The following is a 25,933-nucleotide window of genomic DNA, read 5'->3' as shown; positions in this document are numbered from 1 at the left end:
AAGTAATGTTAAATTGTTCATTGCTTCTCTCATTGCTGTTGCTTGATTATTCATGGCTTCTTTCATAGCTTCCTTAAAATTATTAAGTGCTGCATCTTGACTCTGGGTCTGGCTCTGTGAATCAGCCGGAAGTTGTGCTTTCTGTGTCACCACTGACACAACTGGGGAGCCTCCTGGTTAACTTTAGCAACTCCTGGTTTCACTTGTCTAGAAGCCATTTTTTTTCTTTTTTCCCTTCCCCCCCTCTTTTCTTTAAAAGCAACAAAGTATTTAAAGATGTTAAATTATAGTCTCTAAGTTGCCAGACAAAGTAGTTTTTTTCCCTTTTATTCTCTTCCCTCCGCACTCTCAGTTCCCAGCAGTTAATAGGCAGCTAATCCACTCTCCCAGCGCAGAGTTCTCAAACACTTTTGTTTCAGGCTTTCACTTTCAAAGTTCTAACAAAGACGCCATCTTCTGCCTCTAGCTCAAGATTCAAATTGAAACAAAGTAACTTTGGAGTTAAGCTCTGTAATTTTAAGGCTTGTTCTCTTGTTTTCCGCTCTGCCTGCGCTTGGGATCAATCAAACTCACTTTTTAAAAGCAGGATCGGATTGTGGCTTCTCGCCCTGCTTTTGCAGGGTCGTCCTGGCTCCAGAGCTTCTTGGCGGGCTGACTGAGGAGCTCTCACCCTCCAAGCCTCTGGAAATGATCCAGAGGACTTTTGGGGGGCTCTACTCTCGCCCACCAGCTCTCCTCTCCTTCTTTTCCCGAAGGAGAGTTTTTCAGCCGTTTGACAGCCGATTTGCGCTGTCAAACGGCTTTTACGGAGACGCAGGGCTGGCAGTCATAAATGACTGTCCATGGAGCCTGTGGTGCCAACCGGAAGTCCCTGAAGATATTTCTTAGCTACCAACCAACTAGATACTGTGTCCACTTTAATATCCAGAATAAAATTTGTGTGAGTCAGAATTGATTGGCTGTCCATTTATAATATCGACACTCTCTCTATATATATACTTTCTTAGCATAGTGAAAAGGTTGCATATCTTTATGCTGTGAATGTTGTCTTGTTTGTAGTCATTTCCAGTGATTATTTGATGATGTCCCATCAAATTGGTGTTGGTTCTTAGCAATCACATGCTGAACTATTCCTAAACTGGTCCTTCAGATGTTCAAATGGTCCACTCATCTCCACTTTAACCAAACCCATCCACCCTGCTGCTGTTTGTCTTCTCTTTCTTTCCACTTTTCCCCAGCATTAAAGCCTTCTCCAGAAACCTAGCTATTCATATAATGTTTCTGAAGTAAGATAATTTGAGGCTGGTCATTTGTGCTTCAAGTGAGATCTCTGAGTTGATTTGTTTCATGATCCATTTGCTTGCTTGTTTTCCTGACCATATTATTCTCAGGTGTTTTCTCCAGCACCAAATTTCAAGAGTCCATATTTTTTCTATCCTGCTTCTTCAACTTTCACTTCCATAGAATGTCAGAGGAAATACCATTGCCTGCATTTTTCTGATTTTTATAGAAACATCCCAGCCCCTGTGCACTTTTTATACGGCTTTCATGATTATTTTAATAGGTATTATATCTATTTTTGGTGTTTTGTATTTTAACTTCTGAATAAAATTAAAATAGGTTTTTTTTAAAAAAGAATAATCAAGTTTCTATTCCCATACATTAAACATTAAGAGCCGTGGTGGCACAGTGGTTAGAATGCAGTACTGGAGGCTACTTCTGCTGATTGCTGGCTGACCTAGGCAGTTCAAATCTCACCAGGCTCGAGGTTGACTCAGCCTTTCATCCTTCCGAGGTCGGTAAAACGAGGACCCAGATTGTTGGGGACAATATGCTGACTCTGTAAACCACTTAAAGAGGCTGTGAAGCACTGCGAAGCCGTATATAAGTCTAGGTGATATTGCTGCCATAGCCCCCACCCTGTGAGACACTCTCTCCACAAAGATAAAACACTCTCCTGGCCTTACAAAAAGGTGTGTAAAAATATGACTCTGTACCCTAGCTGGGAGCACCAGATGTGCATACAGCCATGGGACTGGCTAAAGACTTGATACCCCTCCCCCATCTTTTAATTAATTTTAACATTCTTTGATCTTTTTAAATTTTATATATTGTTTTTATGCTGTATTGTATATCGTCCAGAGTCTGTCTGTGAGGGAGATGGGCAGTTCTTAAATATGATAAATAAATAAGTAAATAAACATTTAATGAAAACATTGTCTTTGGAAGTAGAGGAGTTGAGAAGAGATAACCCTATAAATTCACAGTCTCATTGTTAATAGATAATTTTTAGTCATGATAAATCAGTCTTACCAGTTTATCAACAATAGCTATTTCCCCGTTAAGGTGTGTCAAATTTTTCAACTTTCAATTTCCAAACATTGGGGTGCTCAAAAGTGCCTGGGGTATTGTAAGATATTTTGGTTACTTTAATATAATTTAGATGTGCTTGGTAAGTAACTACATAAATATAACTTTTTAACATTTTATTTGTTTCATTGATGACTATGGATGCTCTATGAAGTGATTTTGTATGTGTATCATACAAAGACTTAGTACTGCTTGAATACATCATTAAATCCTGTAGAGGATTATGGGAATTACCTCGAAGAAGAAATTAAAAAAAGATATGTAAAACCAACTTGCTGAAAGAAATGAGAGGGTGAAAAAGGAACTCAAGATTGCAATGCTTTGATCCTTTTTGGTATAAGAAGGGAAGATCGAATCTTTGTCAAGCTTTCAAGATTCTGTTATTATATTTCTTAACAATAAAATGGAGTTTTGGTAGTCCTTGTAGTCTTGTTACCTGACTTGGCCTTCTTGAAAGGTCTGAAGTAAGCCTAGAGTTATTTATTTGAAGTTAATACTAACAATGAAATGCCAAGAACCATATGGATATCTGAAATATCATGTATGGATCTGCTTTTACCAAGACTGACTAATTTGAAATTGTGCTTTATTATTATGACATAAATTGCTAATACTGAGCAAAAAGTTGTAAATGATGTTTTAAAATTAATGAATTATTCTGTGCTATCTGATTAAATTATAATTAGTGGCATGATTTACCATAAAATTATAACTTGTTGCTACAGCATACTAATGTGAATTTTTATATTTTCCTTGGTTAGTCACAAAAGAGCTTGAAAGCCATACTCCTTTCAATTACACTATTTCCCCCAGAAACTTAAAAGCTTTAGATGCAGATTTGAAGGCTTCATTACCATAACATTAGCAAAGAGAGGGGCAAAGTGATTAGGTGATGTTGGTGGCCTAGAGAGAAAATATCAATTCATTCCACCTTTAAAATGGATATTAATGAAGTTCAGAAAGCCACATTTGTCAGTCTGAAAAGATTAGAAAATAAATATCTTTTTCATTAAACCTGGACAAAACCTCAACCAGCATTTTTTTAAACCTTTACTTTAATCATTTATAAACAAATTGACTGTCTTATAATTCCCATAATATTTAGAGTTAATTTCCCCTCCAAAAAGCTGAATTGTTTTAATGCATCATCCAATTTATTCAATGTTATGTGAAATGAGTGTTCCGAATTTTCCTCATCCCGTGTGCATTCTATGTCCCTCTGTTTATACTTGACATTGAACAGAAGGAATCTTTGTAGAATTAAACATTTAAATTCCTTATATCGCTGAAAATGCCATGTCATTCTTATTGTGCTAAACAGATAAGAGAACAGACCTTTTGAAAAATATAGAATATAACAGACAATACATCTGATATAAATAGATTGGGGAAGGGAGGGAGGGATAAAGGAAGGAGAAATTATTTGTAACAGATGGTTCAGAATGCACAAATAAGTGAATTAAGTGTACTGTGTCACACTGTATCTATAGGCAATATCAGTGGTGGGATTCAATTTTTTTTACTATCGGTTCTGTGGGCGTGGCTTGGTGGACATGGTGTGGCTTGGTGGCATAGCTTGGTGGGTGTGGCAGGGACAAGATACTGTAAAATCTCCATTCCCATCTCACTCCAAGGGAAGGATACTGTAAAATCTCCATTCCTTCCCCACTCCAGGGGAAGGTTACTGCAAAATCCTCATTTCCTCCTGATCAGCTGGGACTCAGGAGGCAGAGAATAAATGGGGCAGGGCCAGTCAGAGGTGGTATTTACCGGTTCTCCGAACTACTCAAAATTTCCACTACCGGTTCTCCAGAACTGGTCAGAACCTGCTGAATACCACCTCTGGGCAACATCTTAAAGCAGGTGTGTCTTTTCCCAGGATTGTGCAACTGCATAAGTATCAAGGCACAATTGTTTTAAGGAGTTGCCCAAATGTTTTATGTTAAGGTATCTTTTCCCTTGTAGCGCTGAATATTCCCCTTCCCCTTTTAAATGAAATGTAGAGATTTTGATCCAGGTGAGAGCCATCTACCCTGTTTTCCCTGTTTCCCCCAAAATAAGGGAAAGTTTCCCCAAATTATCCTCTGATAATAAGCCCAATTGGGCTTTTGAGCGCATGGCAATAAGGCCAAGTGCTTATTTCAGGGTTCAAAAAAATATAAGACAGGTTCTTATTTTCGGGGGGAAGCACAGTATATCCAGTCAGAAGGGATTATCCAATTAAATCAATGACCTTTTCCTTGGAAAATATCAGAATAATGTACAATTATTCAGTGTCTTTCTTGCACAGAGTGCAAAAGATGTGCCCAAATGAATCATGGAAAAATAAAATACAAAATGCAAATAAATCACTAGCAAATATGTCTCCTCACAGGTACAAGAATGTTCAGGCATACTAATACTCCTTTAGTTAATACTAATAGTTCTTTAGTTAAGACAACTCCTTACCAGAAATAACAAATTCCCAGAAGCCTCAAAGTTGTATTGCTTACAAAAAACATATCCCTTGAGCTTATAACTTGGCATCCTTTAAGGATTATAAAGTTCAATTTATAAACTAATCCAGTACAATTTGCCTCACATACAGCAAGTTTAAAAATGCTGAAAATAGAAATATTTACTTTCTCTCCCATTTTTAGACAAGCACATCACATATTTCTATACTGCTATCTAATTAGTCACATTTGCGGAAGAAAACAATATTTCTTTAACCCAACAAGTTCCATGTAATAGTTCAAAAGCCATTAAGGTTTTATTGTTCCACTAAAGTTTTTTTGCAATTTACCAATTTATGAAAGGCTAAGTCAACTTCACTCTGAAGCTGGAATATTGTCAGTATTCCCAAAATATCTATGTTGCTAAGGAAATTAGTTATGATAGAAATACATGATAATAGAATACTTTTAAAGACTGTATGCAGAAATAAGAAAGAATATAAAATTAATTTATTTGACCAAGATTGTTATGGGCTGTTATTCTGGCAGACTTCTTGATTGGGATTCGATGACAATGATTATTTCTGGTAACGCTTTTTTGGGGGGGGGGAGTGGGACTAAATTTGGATTATTTGAAGAGAGGAAAGAGGGGGATTTGTTTAAAGGAAAAGGGTGGATTCTCATTGGATGTAACAGATACAATTTGTCATACTTATGTTGTCATTTTTGATAACCCCTATCTTTTGCTGTTTAATTGGAAGAGATGAGGTTTTCAAGATGGGTTCATAGAAACTGGGGGAAAGTATGGAATGAAGAGTTGTTTGATTTTATAGACAGTGCTCTACTTAGGAACAAATGTATTCTGAGTTGCTCTTTGTAAATGTGTTTTGTTTGCAAGTCCAAACAAGCATATGTATGTGGCACAATGCAAACTAACATTCTACCAACCTCTGGCACCTTCTAAATTGAGGTTTCAGGCAGGTTGGTTCATAGTGGCAAAAGTTGGTAGCTCAGAAGTTCATAAGTAGTGTAATGCATTTAATTTAGGATGTAGTGATAAATTTTTAATCTTAACTAAGCTTGCTGAGGATGAAGGGGGTTTCCTTTTTCTATTTTTCTACTTTTATATTTTTATCTTTTTTCTGCACCTTTTTATTATTTATATAAAATGTTTATTTTTTCATTAATGTATCTATTTTGTAGTTTCACTTATATAATATAATCTCTAATGAAATTATTGAAAAAATAATAATTTTGAAGTCAAAGGTGGTTCATAAAAACAGAAAACTTTTCCACAAAGAAATAAACAAACCTATTTTAATTAAATCCACCTCATAGGTTGATTTGTAGAAAACAATTATTGAGTAGAAGGCCAAATTACAAATATAGTAACAACAGGGTTCTTTTTCAAATATAACTTTTCCTCAAACATCTTCTTTGCCCAAAATGAACACCTGCCAATAGAAATCAAGAAGTCACATGATCTCAAACAACATCCTAAACTGTGTGTATTTACATTACATTTTCCACACAACACATTTTTTTGTTTTTCAAAATCTACATTTGAATAAGGAAGATTGGTAAACTTAATGAAGATCTTCATATTGTGTAGTGAAGCTTGAGACCTTGATGTTACATTTCATAATATTATTATTGAGATGCTGTTCTTAGCTACTGATTTCCTGGGTTTGTGGGGTTGAAATGAACATGAACAACTTGACCATCAACTAGTCAAATTGAAGGAGCAATATACTGTAGATAACAATGTTCAGAAAAGAGTCATGGTGATACTTAATTTTCAATCAATATAATAAAAATTATTACATTATTAGCTTAGCATTCAACACCATCATTCCTGAACTTCTAAACTGACTCAGCTAGCTGTGCCTGATCACATTTGTAGATGGATTATAAGATTTCTAATGATTAGGAAGCAGCATCGAACACCCGTTCAATTAGCATAGCTAATTGATTCATTAGCTCTCTCCATTACTCTTCTCTCTCTATACTAATGATTGCATCTTGAAGGATCCCTCTGTTAAAGTATTGAGGTTTGCAGATGATACAACAGCCATTGGTCTCATTCGAGACAATGATGAGTCTGCATATAGATGGGAGAAGATCAACTGGCTCTGTGGTGCAGCCAGAACAATCTGGAGCTGAACACTCTTAAAACTGTAGAGATGATAATAGATTTTAGGAGAAGCTCTTCTATTCTACCACCTCTTACAATATTAGGCAACACAAAATCAACAGTAGAGACCTTCAAGTTTCTAGGTTCTATTATCTCCAAGGACTTGAAATGGACACTTAACATTAGAACCATCATTAAAAAGACACAAAAAAGAATGTTCATCCTGCCTCAACTCAATAAGCTCAGATTACTCAATGATCTGCTGATACAGTTCTACAGAGGAATTATTAAGTCTGTCATTTGTACCACAATAACTTTCTGGTTTGGCACAGCAATCAAACAGGACAGGTACAGCCTTTGACAGATAGTTAGGACTGCAGAAAAAACAGTCGCAACCAGCCTGCCTTCCATTGAGGATCTGTATACTGCAAGAACCAGAAAGAAGGCTGAGAAAATATTTACAGAACCCTCTCATCCTAGACATAATCTGTTTCAACGTCTTACTTCAGGATGTCGCTATAGGGCATTGTATGCCAAAACAACCAGACATAAAGGTATCTTTCCCCTCGTGCCATCATTCTACTGAACACTTAATTCCCACAGCACCGTCTCATTTCTCATCTTTTCTTGTCTTCTCATCTTTTCTACTATCTTCTATTGGTTTTTTTTTATGATTTATCCATTGTTGTTGAAACTTATGATTAGTGATTGTAACTATGATCATTACCTATAACCTATTATTTGCTCTTTATATGTACACTGAGAGCTTATGCACCGGAGACAAATTCCTTATGTGTCCTATCACACTTGGCCAATAAAGAATTCTATCCTATCCTATCCTATCCTATCCTATCCTATCCTATCCTATCCTATCCTATCCTATCCTATCCTATCCTATCCTATCCTATCCTATCCTGCAATAAAGGGATAAATCAATGCACCAGGATTCTATTGAATTGCCAGTTTATCCACACTAGTTTATTTGATGATATAAAGATAGTTTTCCCAGATGGTCCTTGTCCATATGCACATATTCAAATGCCAATTTTATTTCATTTTTAACTCCTTGTGGGTTTGCATTTTTGTATGAATCCCTCTTTCTTTTTGTAAAAATATAGATCTTATAGATGGCTCACTTGGGGCCTCTCCTCATAATTGTACTATCTTATAGTTTATATTACACTGATGTTTTCATTTCCTATAACACAGGTTGCCATCATTGTCTAACTTAATGTGGGTTTTCTCTCTCTCTGTCTTGAGAAAAAGAGCCCTGATATAGGAAATACATCAAATGTCTTCATCCAGAAGCCCCATTTATGCTTGGTTTAATTAAATGACAGCACTTTGCAGAAGGGCAGCAATCATACCAGATACTAGGCAACTTCCAAAAAACCCCTAATATTTCAATATATATGTAGGGATTCAGGCAATTATAGTCAGAGCAGATTTTAAGAACTTTAAGGTATCTATCCTGGATCTAAGTCTGGATGTTCATTTAAGAAGCATAACACATAGTCAGTTGAAATACTTAAGAGACAGAGTTATGGACATGAATATGCCTGGATTGCCCATATTTTAAATTTGAAATCTGAAGATTGCTCTTAACGGTTGGTTGAGCAGTGATGAGATAGGTTATCAAATTTGGGCTAATATGTTAGCTGGGACTTTTCACTAATATAAAAAAGCAGTTTCTTCTGTAAGGAGACAATACATTTTGCAGTTAGCATACTCTGTGTGATTAAGTGAGGATACTTGACTAGCACTTGCTGCCAATTGAATGGTACTAGTAATATTATAAATATTATCATGTGTTCATTGCTTTTGCTTCTAACCAGTAATTCAAAGTGAAATTTTATTTTGAAATAAAGGATTAAGGATACTGGGATAGCACTATTTCGGCCTTTTTAGGCCTCTTCAGCCAGACACACCCATATTTTGTGACTCCTCCCTGTAGAGGTCAAATATTTATTTCTTTTGATTCATAGGTATAAATGTGCGATATTTTTGCAATCAGGGTTTTTTCCTATGTTGAAAGATGTTAAAATTTTATTTAATATATATATATATGTTTTCTCAGGTTTTCGCGGGTGTTTGTATGTAGGTCTTTGGTTATTCGGGTCTTCTCCCACGTAAAATTGGAAGTGTCTTGGCGACGTTTCGACGAAGTCTCATTCGTCATCTTCAGGCTGGTGTTCTCGGCTTCGTGCTTCCAGGAGCAATGTGAGATCTCAGCTGTCTCTTCCTTTTAACTGCTAGTGGGGGTGTGAGCTGATTGGGTGGGGACTTGGCTGTGTTCTGATTGGGTGGAGGTGTGTTCTGATTGGTTAGGGGCTTGGTTGTGCTCTGATTGGCTGGGGGTGTGTTCTGTTTGGGTGGGGGCTTGGTTGTGCTCAGCTTAGTCTGAGTTGCAGGGGGATTTGAGCTGGTGAGCTGCGTTGTTGTTGTTTGGCTTCGTGTTTGTGGCCGTGCGAGCTCTTCATGGTGGGTGTCAGTCTGCTTCATGTATGGATTGGAGGGATTTAAAGTGGCTAATGATGCAGCTGCGGTCTGGCTTCTGGTCCTTGGTCGTGGCTCATTATCAGTGTGGGTTTGAGTCTGCTTTCTGCGTGGATGTGTGGTGGTGACATCCTGTGTGGCTCTCGTGAGTGTGGGTCTGGTGTCATTTGTCGTGTTAGGGACTCGTTTGTCAATAAGGGCGGGTTTCCAAATGGCTGGTAGGCGGGAGGTATCGTCTCGTTTGTTCATGCTGTGTGGGCGTTTTTCTATCTCGATGGCTTCTCTGATTATTCTGTTGTTAAAGTGTTCAGTTTTGGCGATAGTTCTGGTCTTTTTAAAGTCAATATCATGTCCTGTGGCTTTAAGGTGTTGGACCAGGGAAGAAGTTGGTTCCTCTTTTCTGACTGAGTTCTTGTGTTCTTCTATGCGTGCACTTATTCGTCTGTTGGTTTGTCCGATGTATGTGGTGGGGCAGGCGGTGCATGGGATTTCATATACTCCTTGATTTTCTAACTCAATTTTGTCTTTGGGGTTCCTTAGGATGGTGGATATTTTTCGGTTTGTGCAGAATGCTGTCTTGATGTTATGTTTGTGGAGGATTTTGCTTATTCTGTCTGTGGTGCCTTTTATGTATGGGAGGAGGGCTTTGCCGTTTTCTTGTTCTCTGTCTTGGATTTTAGTGGGGGTTTCTTTTTGGATTAGGTTGGTGATCTTATTTCTTTGGAATCCATTGGATGTTAGTACATTAGTAAGAGTGTGTAGTTCGGTTTTTAGGTGTTGTTCGTCAGCTAAGCGTTTTGTTCTGGAAATGAGTGTCTTGGCTACAGAGTTGATCTGGGCAGGGTGGTGGTGTGAGAGTGCGTGCAGATAGCGGTCCAACACCTTAAAGCACAACCAAGCCCCCACCCAAACAGAACACACCCCCACCCAATCAGAGCACAACCAAGCCCCTAACCAATCAGAACACACCTCCACCCAATCAGAACACAGCCAAGTCCCCACCCAATCAGCTCACACCCCCACTAGCAGTTAAAAGGAAGAGACAGCTGAGATCTCACATTGCTCCTGGAAGCACGAAGCCGAGAACACCAGCCTGAAGATGACGAATGAGACTTCGTCGAAACGTCGCCAAGACACTTCCAATTTTACGTGGGAGAAGACCCGAATAACCAAAGACCTACATATATATATATATATATATATATATATATATATATATATATATATATATATATATATATACACACACACACACACACACACACACACACACGCATGCACACACGCATGCACGCGTACTTGGTATAAAGTAGCTTGTCAAGAATCTTCTACTTAGGTATTTACTATTTTTACTGCTTTATAATTTAGTGTGAAATCAAACTGAGTTTAAATTTGACCTCACTGCAAATGTGTCAGGTTACTATTCAAATGATTGGCAAATCATTAATATTTAATATATACTGCTCAAAAAAATAAAGGGAACACAAGCAGAAGACATCCGAGATCTGAATGAATGAAATAGCCTTATTAAATACTTTGTTCTTTACATAGAGAGCCTTCTCTGTGGCGGCGCCCACCCTCTGGAACAACCTCTCCCCAGAGATACGTACAATAACAGACCTCCGGATTTTTCGTCGGGCCCTGAAAACCCATTTATTTCAACTAGCTGGGCTGGCTTGAGTTAAATTTTAAATTGGGTTGTTTTAATTTACAGCCAAAATATTTAATTATTTTAAACTGCTTTTAAATTTTGTATGTATTGTCTTTTACTTTGGCTGTTCACCGCCCTGAGTCCTATTTGGAGAAGGGCGGTATAGAAATAAGAACAAATAAAATAAATAAAATAAATACAGTAGTTTATATACTGCTCAAACAACTAAAGGGAACACAAAACTACTGTATGTAATGAACAAAGTATTTAATAAGGCTATTTCATTCATTCAGATCTCGGATGTCTTCTGCTTGTGTTCCCTTTATTTTTTTGAGCAGTGTATATTAATATTCTTTGTTCCCAAATATTAAATTTCTAGGAACAACAATTTATAGGAAACTGTAACTCAGCATTCTTATATTCTTTGCATGCAGCCAGAATCATACTGTAGATTCTGCCAGGATTTAATAATCTAACAAGAGTGGAGAACTTTTAAATCTCATAAATTTGGGATTTTAAAAATACAAGCATACATCTAGATTGGTTCAATCTCACACTGAAATTAAAGCATTTTCCTTTAGCTAGATTGTCTTCTGTTACATAAGAAACGGCTTTGAAACATTGCACTTATTTGTTTGTTTGTTTTTTGCTGGGTAGGAACTAAGAATGTTTTTCACATTTTTAATTTTTAATCTCTTCCTTAGTGGTGGATACACGTAAACTTTATAATTGTTGTAGTTTGATCCTCAAGATAATCTTCATTCCAGTGATAAAGTTGAATATTGAATTTCTGACACATCTAGTGGGAATGCAGCTTTTTGATGTATATTATTTTGCTCTCCGTGGCCATTTCTTTGGTATAAAGTAGCTGTTATTTATCACACTGACAGGTGCAACTACTGCGAAATGCTGGCGATGAAGTTGCCATCACCGTTCAATACCTCAGGGAAGTACCATCATTTCTAAAGCTCCCATTGGGTAAGGGGAAATTAACAGATATCTGTAAAATGTTTTCTGGTGCAACATTTCTCATAACAAATAGACACTTCTTCATACCTAATACCTCTTTCATGAGTTCTTTATTTAAGGAAAGCTTGTAGATCAAAATTCTGTATTATTTAAAATTTATTGTTGCCCCCTTCATATTTCTTTATTTGTTTATAGCAATTTGTAAACTGCCAACTGACTAGTCTGTGGCTGGCATAGCACATCTAAATTGATTCCCTAGACTGATATTCTGTACAGGTAGTTCTCGACTTACGACTCCAATTGAGCCCAAAATTACTGTTGTTAAGTGAGATGTATTTGTTAAGTGAGTTTTGCCCCATTTTACAACCTTTTTTGCCACAGTTCTTAAGTGAATCACTGCAGTTGTTAAGTTAGTAACCCAGTTGTTAAATGAATCTGGCTTCCACATTGACTTTGCTTGTCAGAAGATCGCAAAAAGGTGATCGCATGATCCCAGGACACTGCATTTGTCCTAAATATGAACCAGTTGTCAAGTGTCTGAATTTTGATCACATGACCATGGGGATGCTGCAAAGGTTGTAACTGTGAAAAATGGTGATAAGTCACTTTTTCAGTGCTGTTGTAACTTTGAACGGTCACTAAATGGAACTGTTGTAAGTCGAGAATTACCTGTGTAACCAACATATACAGACGTATTTTGGTTAATATAGATGAATCAACATCAACATCTTTTTTCTTCCTGGTGGCCAGAACTGAATATAGTGTTCCAAATGTGGTCTCATCATTGCAATATAAAGCAACACTATCACTTCATGTGATGTTGATGCTATCCCTCTATTGATGCGACCTAGAACTGCATTAGTTTTTTTGGCAGCTGCAGCAAATCGCAGGCTCATAGTTAAGTGATGGTCTACTAGGACACCTAGTTCCCTGTTAAAGTTTCTACATTTGAGCCAGGTACCACCTAGTCTATACCTGTGAATTTAGTTTTTGTTTTTTTTTGCATGCGATTTCATCAGCAAAAGCTTGCAATGTTCAAGTTTACCATAACCTAAACTAAGCCAGCTCACTAGTCAATTAGCTAATACTATGAGAATTTTAAGCAAATAGGCAACTCATAGGACATTTCTTATTATATCCATATAGCATGATTTTTTTTCTGCTGGATACTTAGTGCACTTCATCTAAGCACTAAGCTGTAGCTGCCCATTTAGAAATTAGATATTCTTGGAAATAACTGGCATTTTGCTTTATCTGCTAGTTTCCCATTTTTTGAAATTAAAATATATATTTTAATATGAATTCCAGTTGATATTGGTATCTTGGATTCAAGGTGCTCCTTGTTAACTAGAAAGCCCCATATAACACACAGCCTGGTTACTTGAGGCATTGACTTTCTCCCATAGTAATTGCCAAGCCAATTTGATTTGGCAGCAATGCTGTTTATTGGATCCCTGAAAGCATGCCTTGTTATAGCAGTAGTTGCCCTCTGAAATGAGGATGGGGGAAATGAATATCCTTGGCCAGGATTTGGAGCTTACTCTATTTTTACATTGTGGGGTATCCACTTTTTTCATTGTGTTATTCAGCTTTGCCATGACATGAATATATTGCAAATATGTTCTTGGATTTTCGAATTTTGTCTTAGACCTGATGCTTGAGAAAGAGACAGGTTCAGAAATCATCAGAGAAGAAATATAAAATTCTGACAATTCTAGTGACTAAGCAAGCTATTCAGGTGACCTACCAATTTTGATAGTGTGACCTTGTAAATTGGAAGTAGGCCTCCCCCCCCCCCAATGGGTATATCTAGGATCTACATTAGACAGAATTGTTCCTAGTCAATCAAAAGGCAAACCAAGGGATTGCTATCCACTTTGAGCAATATTTTAAAGAGGAGGACAATAGATCAGGGGTGTCAAACCTGATTTCCATTGAAGGCTGCATCAGGGTTGTGTTTGATCTCAGAGGGCTGAGGTGGGCCTAGCCACCTCAATGTCACCACAATGAGCCTCCCTAGGCTCCATTTTCACTGCAAGAGGGCTGCAGGAGGCCGTCACGGCCGAAAACGGAGCCTGGGAAGGCCTCACACAGTCCTCAGAGCTCCATTTTCACTGGCAGAGACACCATGGGCCAGTCCTTTACTGTTCCCATGGCAGCCCTGCAGGCCAGATCTAAGCACCCTACGGGCTGGATGCGACTCACAAGCCTTGAGTTTGACATCCCTGCAATAGAGCAATCTAATGAATAAATACCTTCCTTGGCTTCTTCAACTATGGTATAGCTTTCAACACATCTTTATGCCCTGTTTTTCTAAATAACACATAAATGCACACACACACAAAAATAAGGAGAGAAATATTAATTACTGAAAAACTATATCCTAAGAGAGACTCCCCACCAAGAAATATAAAAAGTAATTTAAAAAATTCAACTTTTTATATACTGTGCATTATCAGAATTGCATCCATCTTAATATTCTAGAATAAATTTGAGAGAATTAAGGGAGGCTGAAGGAGAGGTAGGAGGGTATACCTATTCTGTATCAGTTTTATTTTTATTTAATCATCAGTCTGCCCAATCTAGCATAATGATATTTTTTTTAAAAAAATAATAAAGTGGAAATTATTTTCATGTGCATTTTTTTAAAATATACTGTATATTTAGTCACTATCTCTTGCCCAATTTCTCCAAATATACTTGTGACTTTATAGGACACACACACATACACACTGTATATAGAAATATATATGTGTAGCTTCTGTTTAATACTCCCCCAAATATTTTTTGCAATGTCTGGACCAAAATATATTCTGGTTAGCAGCAGACTATGTGAATTAGGTACCACGTGAACATGATAGATCCATTTTGGTAACTTATGCCGTGTCTCTTGAAATTAACTTTATAATGGATTTTCCAGACAACCTTGGAAGAAAATGCTGCCTTGTGATTATTGTAATATTTGGATTCCACCATAGAGAATTATTTATACATTTATAAACCATTTCAATCAACCAACTTTATATAGGTAAACAAAAGTAAAGCTGCAGCCAATGCAGCAGTAAAAATGAAAATGCAATACAACAGTATTGTGATGATGATGTTATCCATTCAGTCGTCCCTGACTCTTGTGTGTCAAGAGGCAGGCTCTGTTGTCCACATCTTCCAATCTCACTCTGCTTCTTTGATAATAATGTACAATAAAACAAATATGGTTTACTTCGACAGTTAAAAATTATAATGAATCGTTGGAAAATTCATGATAACATTCCTGCCAGGTTTTTAATGAGCTTCTGGGAGGGCTGGAAAGTTGGAGCTACCTTGCTTGGGAGACAAGCTGTTTAGAAGAGAGTTCTCACAGAGATTCTCTATTTTGGGGTTTCCTCCTGTCACCATCTTTCAATACAGTACCTAGAAGTGCTCAGACATCTTCTGATTCTGATGGGCAAAATCTATATCCATAGCAGTCTCAAAGATGCCTGGTCTGTCACATTGTCTATCCCAAAATCATATGTGATAGCTTCAGGAGAATAAAGATTTTAACTTTTTTACTGCTTTAATTGGGAATCATCTTATGTATGTTTTTGATTGCTATAGAACTTTGCTTTTGAATGCAATGATACTTTGGTCTCTATATAATATTTGCATCAAATTCATTTTTAATAATTGTATCCCAGGAAACATAACCCATTAAACATAACCCTGGGGAAAGATTGCTACTTAAAAAATTATGAAATTTGATTTGTGCTGGAAGCTTTTAAAGCTAATTATGTTTCTTCTCAAAATACAGGAAGAATTACAAAAGAATGAAGGATAAACAATACGTCTTTTCTCTCTTTAGTTGTCAACAGATATGCATAAATTCTGAATTTAACTGTAAGGAATTAAAAGTAGCCTCTTGGGAAAGGTTCCATCATAAGCATCATTATCAATGTCAGGCAGACCATTTTGTTAGTATTGTATGAAAAGCTTTAGAAATAGTTCTTCAACTGCAAATGACTGGATATATGTCATGTATTTTGTTTGAGGTTGCTTGGGAGCAAAATTCCATGATTTTAATAGACTCCTTATCCAACAAATAGATTTAGTCCCAATTGTACAGAATTAAGTAATGCTGCAATTTCCATTAAATTCCTTCAGATTTTTTTTTTTTTAAATCCAGTTGTGAGAATGGCAAATGTAATTAGAAATCTACTATCCTTTGCGTTACTGAATAAGTCTCCAAAACAAATCCTCTGGCCTGAATTTTCATGTCAATATTGTCCTCTTCTCTCAAAACAGTTGTCAAAGAATGTAATTTACCCAATAACTTTTAATATTTAGTCCATTAACTTCTAGTATTCCAGTTGCAATTTATCCAATAACTTTAACATTAAAGTTGGAGGCTTGCAGTAGATGGGATTTTGTTGAAGTGCTGATTATTGTCTTTTTAGCTACAAGCTGCTGAATGAGTTTGAACTATTGTCTTGCTGCATTTGCTGAGACCTTAGGGTGGTTTGTGATTGTTTATTTGGCAAAATAAATAAAAAAGGATATTAAAGGTAAAGGAAAAATGAATCGGTAACAGATGAAAATAAAGTGTAGAAACAAAGAAAAATAATTGCTTTTTTGATAATATAGTTGCTGACATGCAATAATGTCATAAGAAGACCCTGTGTAGAATTGACTTTTAATAGTAAAAGGCTATAAAACTGAATTCTTATTTCTTCCTGAATCCAAATTAAAGCATCTACTTTAATCTTGGCATGAGTATATCAAGTGAATGAGAGTTCCTTCTCTCCCTTATTAACTGATTGCCGAACTAATCTTATCATTATGGAGTTTGTCTAACATTCAATTAAAATCTGCTTTGATGTAATTTAAACATATTATTTCTTGTTCTGGCCTATGGAATGATGAAGAACCGGTTTTGGACTTTTTCAGGGTTGCATTATTTCATTTACTTTAAAAGTGCTGTTGGGTCTCCTCTTGACTTGATGAGATCAAAAATGTCGCCATTCTTCAATCACTCTTTATAGGTTTAATTTCTAGATCTCTAGCATAGAAATTAAGATGAAGTACAGGTATTTGGCATATGTTTTCATAGGCTGCTGTTAAAATTTGAGTACTATAGCAAAAAGAATGTATGCTATTAAACCTGGTTAAGCATTTCAAACTCTTAATTCCTCAGCTTCAATACCAGCTTTAGATCTTGGCCTTAAGTCATAAATTAATTAAATCATATATTTTCCTTTATTTGTATAAACAAATCAAATTGTTTACATGCATTGGATTTTTTTCCTAAGTCAACTTATGGTAATTGTTCTCTGATAAACTCAAACTTAGAAGAAAATACTTCTTTTTAAAATACCCCATTTCAGGTTCCCCTGGACCATCAAGTGATCACAGTAGTCGTGCTTCTTCCCCTCTCTTTGACAGTGGTTTACATTTAAATGGAAACTCAACAAATACAGTAAGTAGATTAATAATATTATTAATAACCTAGCTATGATAGCAGCACATCACTGACTTTGCCTTATCTAGAAAGCTAAGCAGGATCAGGCCTGGCAAATATGTGGATAGAAATCAATGTTGTAGTCTATATTGGGAAGTGAAAAAAAATCCAATAAGAAGGCAGTGGCAAACCTGTTCTGTAACTTGCCATGAAAATTGCCTGAATATGTCAGTCTAAGTCACCCAAAGTTGAGTTGGACTCAAAGGTGACTTTGTTGATCTGCTTCTTAAACAAAATGAAACAACTTGAATTTTACTTTCTATAACTGTCTTAGCTTATGATACAGAAAGATAATAAGTATGCTGTGTCTCGAAAAATACTCAAAAAATAGCTTGGTATAACAGTAGCAGAGCCAGCTGTGGCCACAGATCTCTCAGTGAGTATACATTATGAGAGGATTTTTTTGTTGTTGTTTAAAATAAATAATAAACTGTTGCCAAAGGTAGTACAAAATGTTTGGAGTAAGATATAATCATCATATTGCTTGCACCAATTTTCAGTTATATCAATGCCTTGGGACTATTTTTAGGATACGAAACCTAGGAAGGATAGCTAGGATGTTCAGTAAGAAAGGATGAGTTTACTGATAGATGGGATAATCAGCAAAATACACAATCTTAGAGATCTTCTTTATCTTATCCAGGCTAGTTTTATCTTTGGATCATTTTATTTTTGTGAGTTGAACTCAATCCAGAAAGACACTAAATTGGGACATGCTGTTTAAGGCTAGATACATGGCCTTTAAGCTTCATTTAGCAACCACAAATGGTTCCTAAGCAAACCACATGAAAAAGAAAGACACACACTAAGGAGATCACTGGTTGCTTCTGCCTCATTTAGATAAAACCTGCTCAGAGTCATTTGTTTCGTGAGATGAATGGCTATGTAAATTAGGTGGGTAGATAGGTAGGTAGATTTCTCTTGTGCCACAATGCCAGCATTCTCTCATTCCCATGTACCGGTATGTCTCAGGTGCAAGACAGTTGTCTGTAAATGGAAGAATTGAACAAAAATGAATTTTTACACCATTTATTATGATTAATTACCATTATATTTTCAAATGGTTGCTATCTGAGGCAGGCGCTAAATGAAGACCACCTGCAAATGGATATTGTGGTGGTGAAGCATGCTTATGTAATGTATTTGCAGTTCTTTAAAAATGTGCTTCTCTACTTTAAATTGTAACATGCTGTAAACAAACTTTATCATTCCACTGAGCTTTAAGGCAGAAAGAGAATAGTTGTTCGGGTAGTACATACAAAGGCGAGTGCAATGAAGACCATCAGACTGTACAGACAGATGCCTCTGTTTATCTGATATCACAACTCAACTCATGGAGACAAATGGCTGCTCACTGTGTACATATTTCTGTTTTCCCTGGATGGAACTAGAGAGATTTGGAGCGAAACTGAAGAAAATGGAAGAGAGCAAAAAGCATGCTGATTATTTGGAAAAAGCCACTCTCTTTTAGTTCTCTGAAGCTGAATCCTCTGATGTGCTACATCACTTCACACAAGATGCCTTATACCATAGGTGGGCTACATGGTGCAAGGGACAGGAATGCCAACAAAAGACTTTATATTTCATCTCACGATGCAAAAAAGTTATAAGGTACTTTTTTTAAGATACAAAAAGTTTCCATCCAGGGAAAATTGAATATTTCTTCGAGAACAAGAAGCCATGATTCAAATACTGGCGGAGAGAGTACTACCTTTATAGCTTATTTGTTGAAAGTATAAATACACAAATTTACATTTACCATATTAAACTGTAATCCCAATAGATTGATGAGTTGATTAAGAAATATTAATTAAAAACAAGTAATAGTAGAAATGGCATCAATTCCAGTTGCATGCTGTAGGATATTTTATTTCGTGTGTGTATCTTTTTTCAACCACTCTGGCGTTTTCAGAGAACCATCATTCCATCTCCTGCGCTGCTGTGGTACTTGCAGAATATTAATACAAGGCATGGATTTAAAGTCTGTTTGTTTTTCTTGTTCTATATCATGTTTATGAGAACGAGGATGTGTGGTTGTTTTTTAACCTTTCTTTTAAAAAAATAAGAAACAGTCTTACTAGAATGCAGTTATAGTTTTCATCTTTCTCTATATATTGTGATCTTTTTTTCATTCAAAACATGCATCTGTGAAATAAAATCCATAGATAAAGAACAGTACAGATTACCAGGAAAATTCTTTAAAACTATATATATTCGGAGAAAAGGTGAGTTTGTAAAGACCCAGCAAAAGTAAGAGAAAAATAGAAAATTATTTTAGAAACAAGTTAGAAATATGTTCTACTTCCAAAATTGAAGGTAAAAGCAAAGCAATCACTTAACGTCACATTTCAAGAGTTTCAGGTATGACGCTGATGTCTATTAGATCTGATAGGGTTTGAAGTAAGAAAAATGGATATTTAATTAAATAACCCAGAAAAATTGGTTGAGGAAACTATTGCATGCAACTGAGTTATTGCTTTCCCACAACAGGGAGAAATCTGCTAAATGATTTTCAGACTATTTTACTGTACTAATTTAAAATAGTAAATAATAAATACTTTTAGTTAATGTTTAATATAGTTTGATCATCAGACACAGTTTGAGTATTTTTTAACATTTAAATATTTTATTGGTAAAGTATAACAACTAGAAGATATGATGAAGTACAACCAAAAATATAATATTGCTGATATAATTAAAACCAATATAAAAGTAGTGATTTAAAGAAGTGATATATGAAGAAACTAAAGCTATAGCCATAAAGTATTACATAGAAATAGTTCAATATTTCAATATATTATTAAATGTAATCATATAGACCATCTATTACTCCATCTTCTCAGTTTTAATATAGTACATTATTTCAATACAACATATAATATACTTAGATTCTTAATGTTGTTATTTAGACATCTTAGAATAATGAGCATAAATGAATATTTTATCAATATTCTGTCACAATTAATTACAGTTTGGGATATTTATTTTACAACCAATATGATTATTTAATCTTTTCTTTAAAATTAAATATAACTTTGGAAATGTATGAAAATAAAGGAAAAACATATCTCAGGATATTTTTTTAAATAGTAAGGCTTTTGGTCTCAAGCTAAATTAACTTAATATTAAATTCTCCATCATTTTATTTGTTAGGATCCACCAAATTAAGCGCACAAAACAATACAGACAATCTAAAAAGCCACCTATCAGCCCAAATATTTAATATCTATTATTTAGATATTTACTTACAAAAGTTGGTAAAATATATTTCCAAAAGTCAGTCAGTATGATGAAAATTATTTTATAGTACTGGAAAACAGTTATTGCATAATCAGTAAGAATGCTGTTATTTAAAGGCAGTAAAGAACAGTCAGTAATATTGAAGATGGTTTATATCTACAGTACTGTAGTTGTACTGTTTGAATGAAATGTTTATTCACTTACATGATGTGCCTCTGCAAATATTTCACCTTTCAAGCATGAAATGATTTTTTCCTATGAACTATTTAATGATAAACAGTTCATAGGAAAAATGGTAGAACCAAAGAATTTTAAAATCATACAAAGAACATACAACCTCTAATTTCTTTTTCAATTTTTGCTAATGTTTTAATATAAATTTAGAGCCCATCAGGTTTTTAAAAATTGTGTTATTTACTAACTAGTAAAGTTATTTACTATAGATAACGTTAAAGTCCAATGTTTAATTGCTAAATTTATAAGTAATAAAGATGGAGCATTAAACCAAACAAAACCTGCAGGCTTTGGCTTAGGTGGACCTTCACATAACCAAATTATCAGCTGTGTTTCAGGAAGAGAGGGACAATTAAGGCAGATTCTTCTATTTTCTTATCAAATAAGTATTATCAGTACAGCTAATGGAAAGTCAGTATATAAATATTATTGGCTAATTACTGTTCTACTGCAGTATGATCCTTCACATGTCTTAAAAATCCTAGAGATAGATGTGCACATTCAATTTCCATGTGCCCTATAAATCATATTGTGGAAAATAGTGCAAATGTATTCAGTCAAACAAAACTCCCCATTGTTGCAGACATCCCCACTAAACATAGGGCATTCAGGCATGCAAATGTATAGGCAAATTTCTGAAGAAGCAGAATTTTTTATGCCTATGATTACTTGGTCACCTATATTAATATATACCTAATACACACGTTTACTATTGTATTCAGAATTGTATGGCAGATTACAAGGGTTTTCTGTAGCTTTTTAAAAATTTGAAACTATTATAATTGTAAATAAATGGAAGATAGCATTCTTATATAATAAACTGCAGATTTCTGAAAATATTCTACATAATAGAGTTAAGTTAAAACTAAATCAACAATAGGGGGTGGGGGGAAGGGGGGAGGGGGAAAGGGTGGGGGGAGAAAATGTTTGTATTTCTTATAAAACTTTTTTAATAAAAAAAAACTAAATCAACAATGAGTGGGAAGAAAAACTTGCCACAGATCATTCCGAAGATGAAACATTTCAGAATAACAATAACATTAAAATATATTTGTCCAACCTTCTAAATGGCAATGAAAATGATAGGGGTTTTTTCCCATGTAAGCCTTCCATATGAAGCCAAAAATGATAATGACATTTCTGATATTAAGGCATCTTAAATGGGCCTCCGTACCAAGTTGTTCAGTTCTGTGGGGTGAAAGAACAGAAAGTGCAATGCTTACTAACAGTTGGATAAAATTAACTTTCAGAAATTTACAGTATAAATATGTTGCTATATAGGCGGATTGTTCTAATAATCACCTTGATATAATTTTTTTAGTTCAAGGGATGACAAGTGAATTTTTTTTTGAGTCATCCATTTTTTAATATTTAATTTTTATAATAAAGGCATCTCAAATATTGTTATATTTGCTTATTTTAGTTCTTTAGTTAAAACATGTGTATGGCCACCCGTCCTATGTACCACAACTCTGAATGGCTCACAACAATAATTAAAACTCCCAAAACAGTGAGACCAAAACTTGATGCTTTGATCATCCTTTCCTAATACATCTACCAATACAATGTCCAGGGTTTAAACTTATTCCATCCCATGCTGGAGGCAACAGATTGATATTTCAATTTTGGGCATATGGGTCCTCTTTTCCCATTTTCTAACCAAAATATTATTATTTCCCCTGCTAGAAAACAATTATTTCTCTCTCCCTCTCTCCCCCTCTCATTTGTGTGTGTGTGTGAGTGAGTGAGTGTGTGTGTGTGTAAAAAAGGGTACTCGCATGATTTCATTTGTTCAGTGAGGGAAGGGCATTTATATAGGGAAGTGGCATTGTATATTGAACAGTATGAGGTGCAAGATTGGCTCAATAGTTAGGCTAAGTGAAGCAGCTGCCTCTCATATGTGAATTAGTTTGTAATAAAAGAGCAAATGGTATATGATTCTTCTAGTTATTGTGAGGTTATGTTGCCAGGGACTAGTAATTACCAATGGAAGAGTGCAGCTTTTACTGTTTGATCGCAGACTATAAAGTAATCTTCCAGTTACAAGTCCATAATGGAGCTCAAAATAATGTTAAATGAAACTGCTTCAAGAAAAAAACCAGACATCCCTGTTCACGTTAGTGAATTGTTAAGTGTCATTAAGTGGGGAGTTTCTGGGAGGCCTAAGGCAAGCACTAGCCCATCTGCCTCAGGCTCCCCCACTGTGAGATACGCCATGCTTCCCACCCTCTGGATGTTGAAAACCAGCCTTGGCACAGCTTGATTGTCTTGCCTAAATTTGTGTGGTTATCAACTGGCAAGTGGGAGGCTGCAAAGCTCTCCTGCCTCTCTAGATTTTGAGAAGACACCCCTTGCATAAAAGGCAGCTTCAAGATCAAGCTTCTCCAAAACTTTCCCTTGCTTAATCTCCTACCCCCACTTCCCCACAAAGCCACATTTCTGCAATTAAAAAAACATTGTAGAACTTCCCTCCCCCCTAACCCCAATTACCGGTAGGTGCTAAAACTAAACTCTCCCTCTGCTCTTCAACCAATTGTCCCTTTTAAGACCCTTACCTTGACTCCAGGCTGAAGACTAAAGGAACAAGCAAGCAAGGAGAGAAAATCTTTCCTCATCCCCCTGAAGTTTAAAAATAAATCATGTCTACAAGTTGGGCCAGAGAATGGAGGACATGGGGACTTGGCAGCCTTTTGCTGTGCATTTGACTGTCTGTAGAGGGGAGTCTACAGTCTAGCCTTTAAATCCTAACTGGCCTCTACAGGCAGTCAGGCAGATCTAAGAAGGTTCAGAATCCTCCATTTTCTGGCCTAATCTTTAGGGATTTTTTTTCTTTAATTCATGGGGAAAAAACTGCAGAAAGGTTTTTCTCACCTTGCTCGCTTGGTTCCTCTTCTCTTCAGCCTGGAGTCAAGATAAGGTTTTTAAAAGAGATATTGGTTGGAGGACATGGGGCAAATTTAGCTTTAGCACCTGATCTTCCTTCTTGGCATTTTTTGTTTACATTTTTATTGAAGAAATGTGCCTGGAGGAGGGAGGAGATTAAGCAAAGGAAAGGTTTTGGGAAGCTAGTCATGAAGCTGCCTTTTATGCAAAGGCCCAAAGCCTCAAAGCCTACAGAGGTGTAGGAGAGCTTCGCAGCCTCCTGCTTGGGGTCAGCTGATAGGTGCAGAAAGCAGCTGCTATTTTAGGGTTCCTGAAGGTATTAGTGGGGAAAAGGCCTAAATGCTGCAGGAGGTTAAGGGGACAAGACAGGCACAGCAGCATCCCCATGGTCTGTCACAGTAGTGGGTTTCAAAAATTTTTACTACCAGTTCTGTGGGCGTGGCTTGGTGGGCATGGCAGGGGAAGGATACTGTAAAATCTCCATTCCCACCCCACTCCAGGGGAAGGATATTGTAAAATCCCTCCCCACTCCAGGGGAAGGTTACTGCAAAATCCTCATTTCCTCCAGATCAGCTGGGACTTGGGATGCAGAGAATAAATGGGGGTGGGAATTTTTACTACCAGTTCTCCGAACTATTCAAAAGTTTCGCTACCGGTTCTTCAGAACTGGTCAGAACCTGCTGAAACCCACCTCTGGTCTGTCATAAATGTGAACGACCTCAAGAGCACTGAATCTGTCATAACTTTGAAACAGGTTTGTATGTAGTTTTGGGGTGTCAGTCGTTGTTTTGAACTGTCATTAAATGGCTTGCTGTTTCTCAAGAATTACCTGAATGCCTTATCCTCATTCTAAATTGAGTTTATTTAGGATGGCACTACATGTCTTAATATATCTGAGACAGTTTATGTCTGTTTATATCCGTAGTGTACATATAGGCCTTTGGCTTAGAGTTGAAATGCATCATAGAAAGTTTCTCTTTCCATTTATATAAAGAAAAGGTAGTAATGTAATATGAACAAGATTGGAATCAAAGAGGATACGTATTATTAAATAATATTTAAAATTTATGGTTTTAGTCCAAGAATAAAAGAATAGAAGATTAGGTTAATACAATTAATTTTGTACAGGGTCCTACTAAATTATACTGATAGCATTTTGGAAAGCAGAGGACTCATGAAGAAAATTGTTACAACAGTGGAGAGGATAGTACACATTTGTTGTATGGTATTGAAGGCCTAGTTCTAAAGAAGTACTTCAAAGTATAAAGAGTGCAACGCTGGGTAACACAAAACAGTGTGAAAAGAGACTTGATAGAACAAAGAAAAGGAGAAAGTTGGAAACTTTCTGTATTGATCTGTTTCAGAAGAAAAGAGGCTTGATGGTGGATAAACCAGGATTTTGTTCAGCTAACATATTTTTTTTTCTCTGTATCCTATTAAAGATGTTATTTCCCAGACCCAGTGAGTCATAATTGTGCACTATTATAATCTATCACAGTTTTGTTTGAAGCATCAAAGATCTTATCTGACATGCCTACATTTTTCATGTTCTATAATGAAAGACTGCAATTCAATCCTGTAATTTTAATATTGGTATGATTGATTATTAAGGTAGTGTTTTTCATACATTTATGAAGCTGAGCCAAAGCCTGCCTTTTGGTTTCTTCTCTTTAGGATTTTGAAAATCCCTAGTCAAAATTATTTATTGTTTTTACTGCGTACCTTGTTGATTCCTCCTTAAGGAATTCCTCCTTGTTGAGAACTCCTTAAATTAACCACTCTTTCTTAGATGGCTATTTAAAAAAAAAAAAGTCCTTGCAATCCTTCATAGCTTCAAGGAAAAAGAAGAGCAGAGTGCAGCTTTTCAAATTGGTCTCAGTTATGAGAGAAATATATTCATTACCATGTCATGAGAGACAACACTTAAAAAAACAGGAATCGTTCATTGAAAAGGGTTAATTTCTGCAAATTTTCCAAAGTATGCATATTCACTTGTTATGTAGGAAATAAAGCAAGTCTTAGCATTG

At 35.9% G+C, this 25,933-nt stretch overlaps 1 protein-coding gene across 3 annotated transcripts in view; it reads left to right on the top strand.

Moving 5' to 3' along the window:
- SNTG2 (syntrophin gamma 2) overlaps positions 1-25,933 on the top strand; it is a 256,219-nt gene that overhangs the window by 145,101 nt on the left and 85,185 nt on the right. For all 3 annotated transcript variants that reach the window (XM_087882430.1, XM_087882429.1, XM_034432001.3), the window contains exons 7-8: positions 11,977-12,064; positions 17,416-17,507. In XM_087882430.1, the coding sequence (XP_087738556.1) occupies positions 11,977-12,064; positions 17,416-17,507 (180 nt within the window). The remainder of the gene's footprint in view (positions 1-11,976; positions 12,065-17,415; positions 17,508-25,933) is intronic.

This window comes from Pantherophis guttatus, chromosome 1, assembly GCF_059756535.1.
Source record: "Pantherophis guttatus breed Tessera chromosome 1, ASM5975653v1, whole genome shotgun sequence".
In the NCBI taxonomy this organism is placed as follows: Eukaryota; Metazoa; Chordata; class Lepidosauria; order Squamata; family Colubridae; genus Pantherophis; species Pantherophis guttatus.
This window is presented reverse-complemented; position numbering and strand designations above follow the sequence as displayed.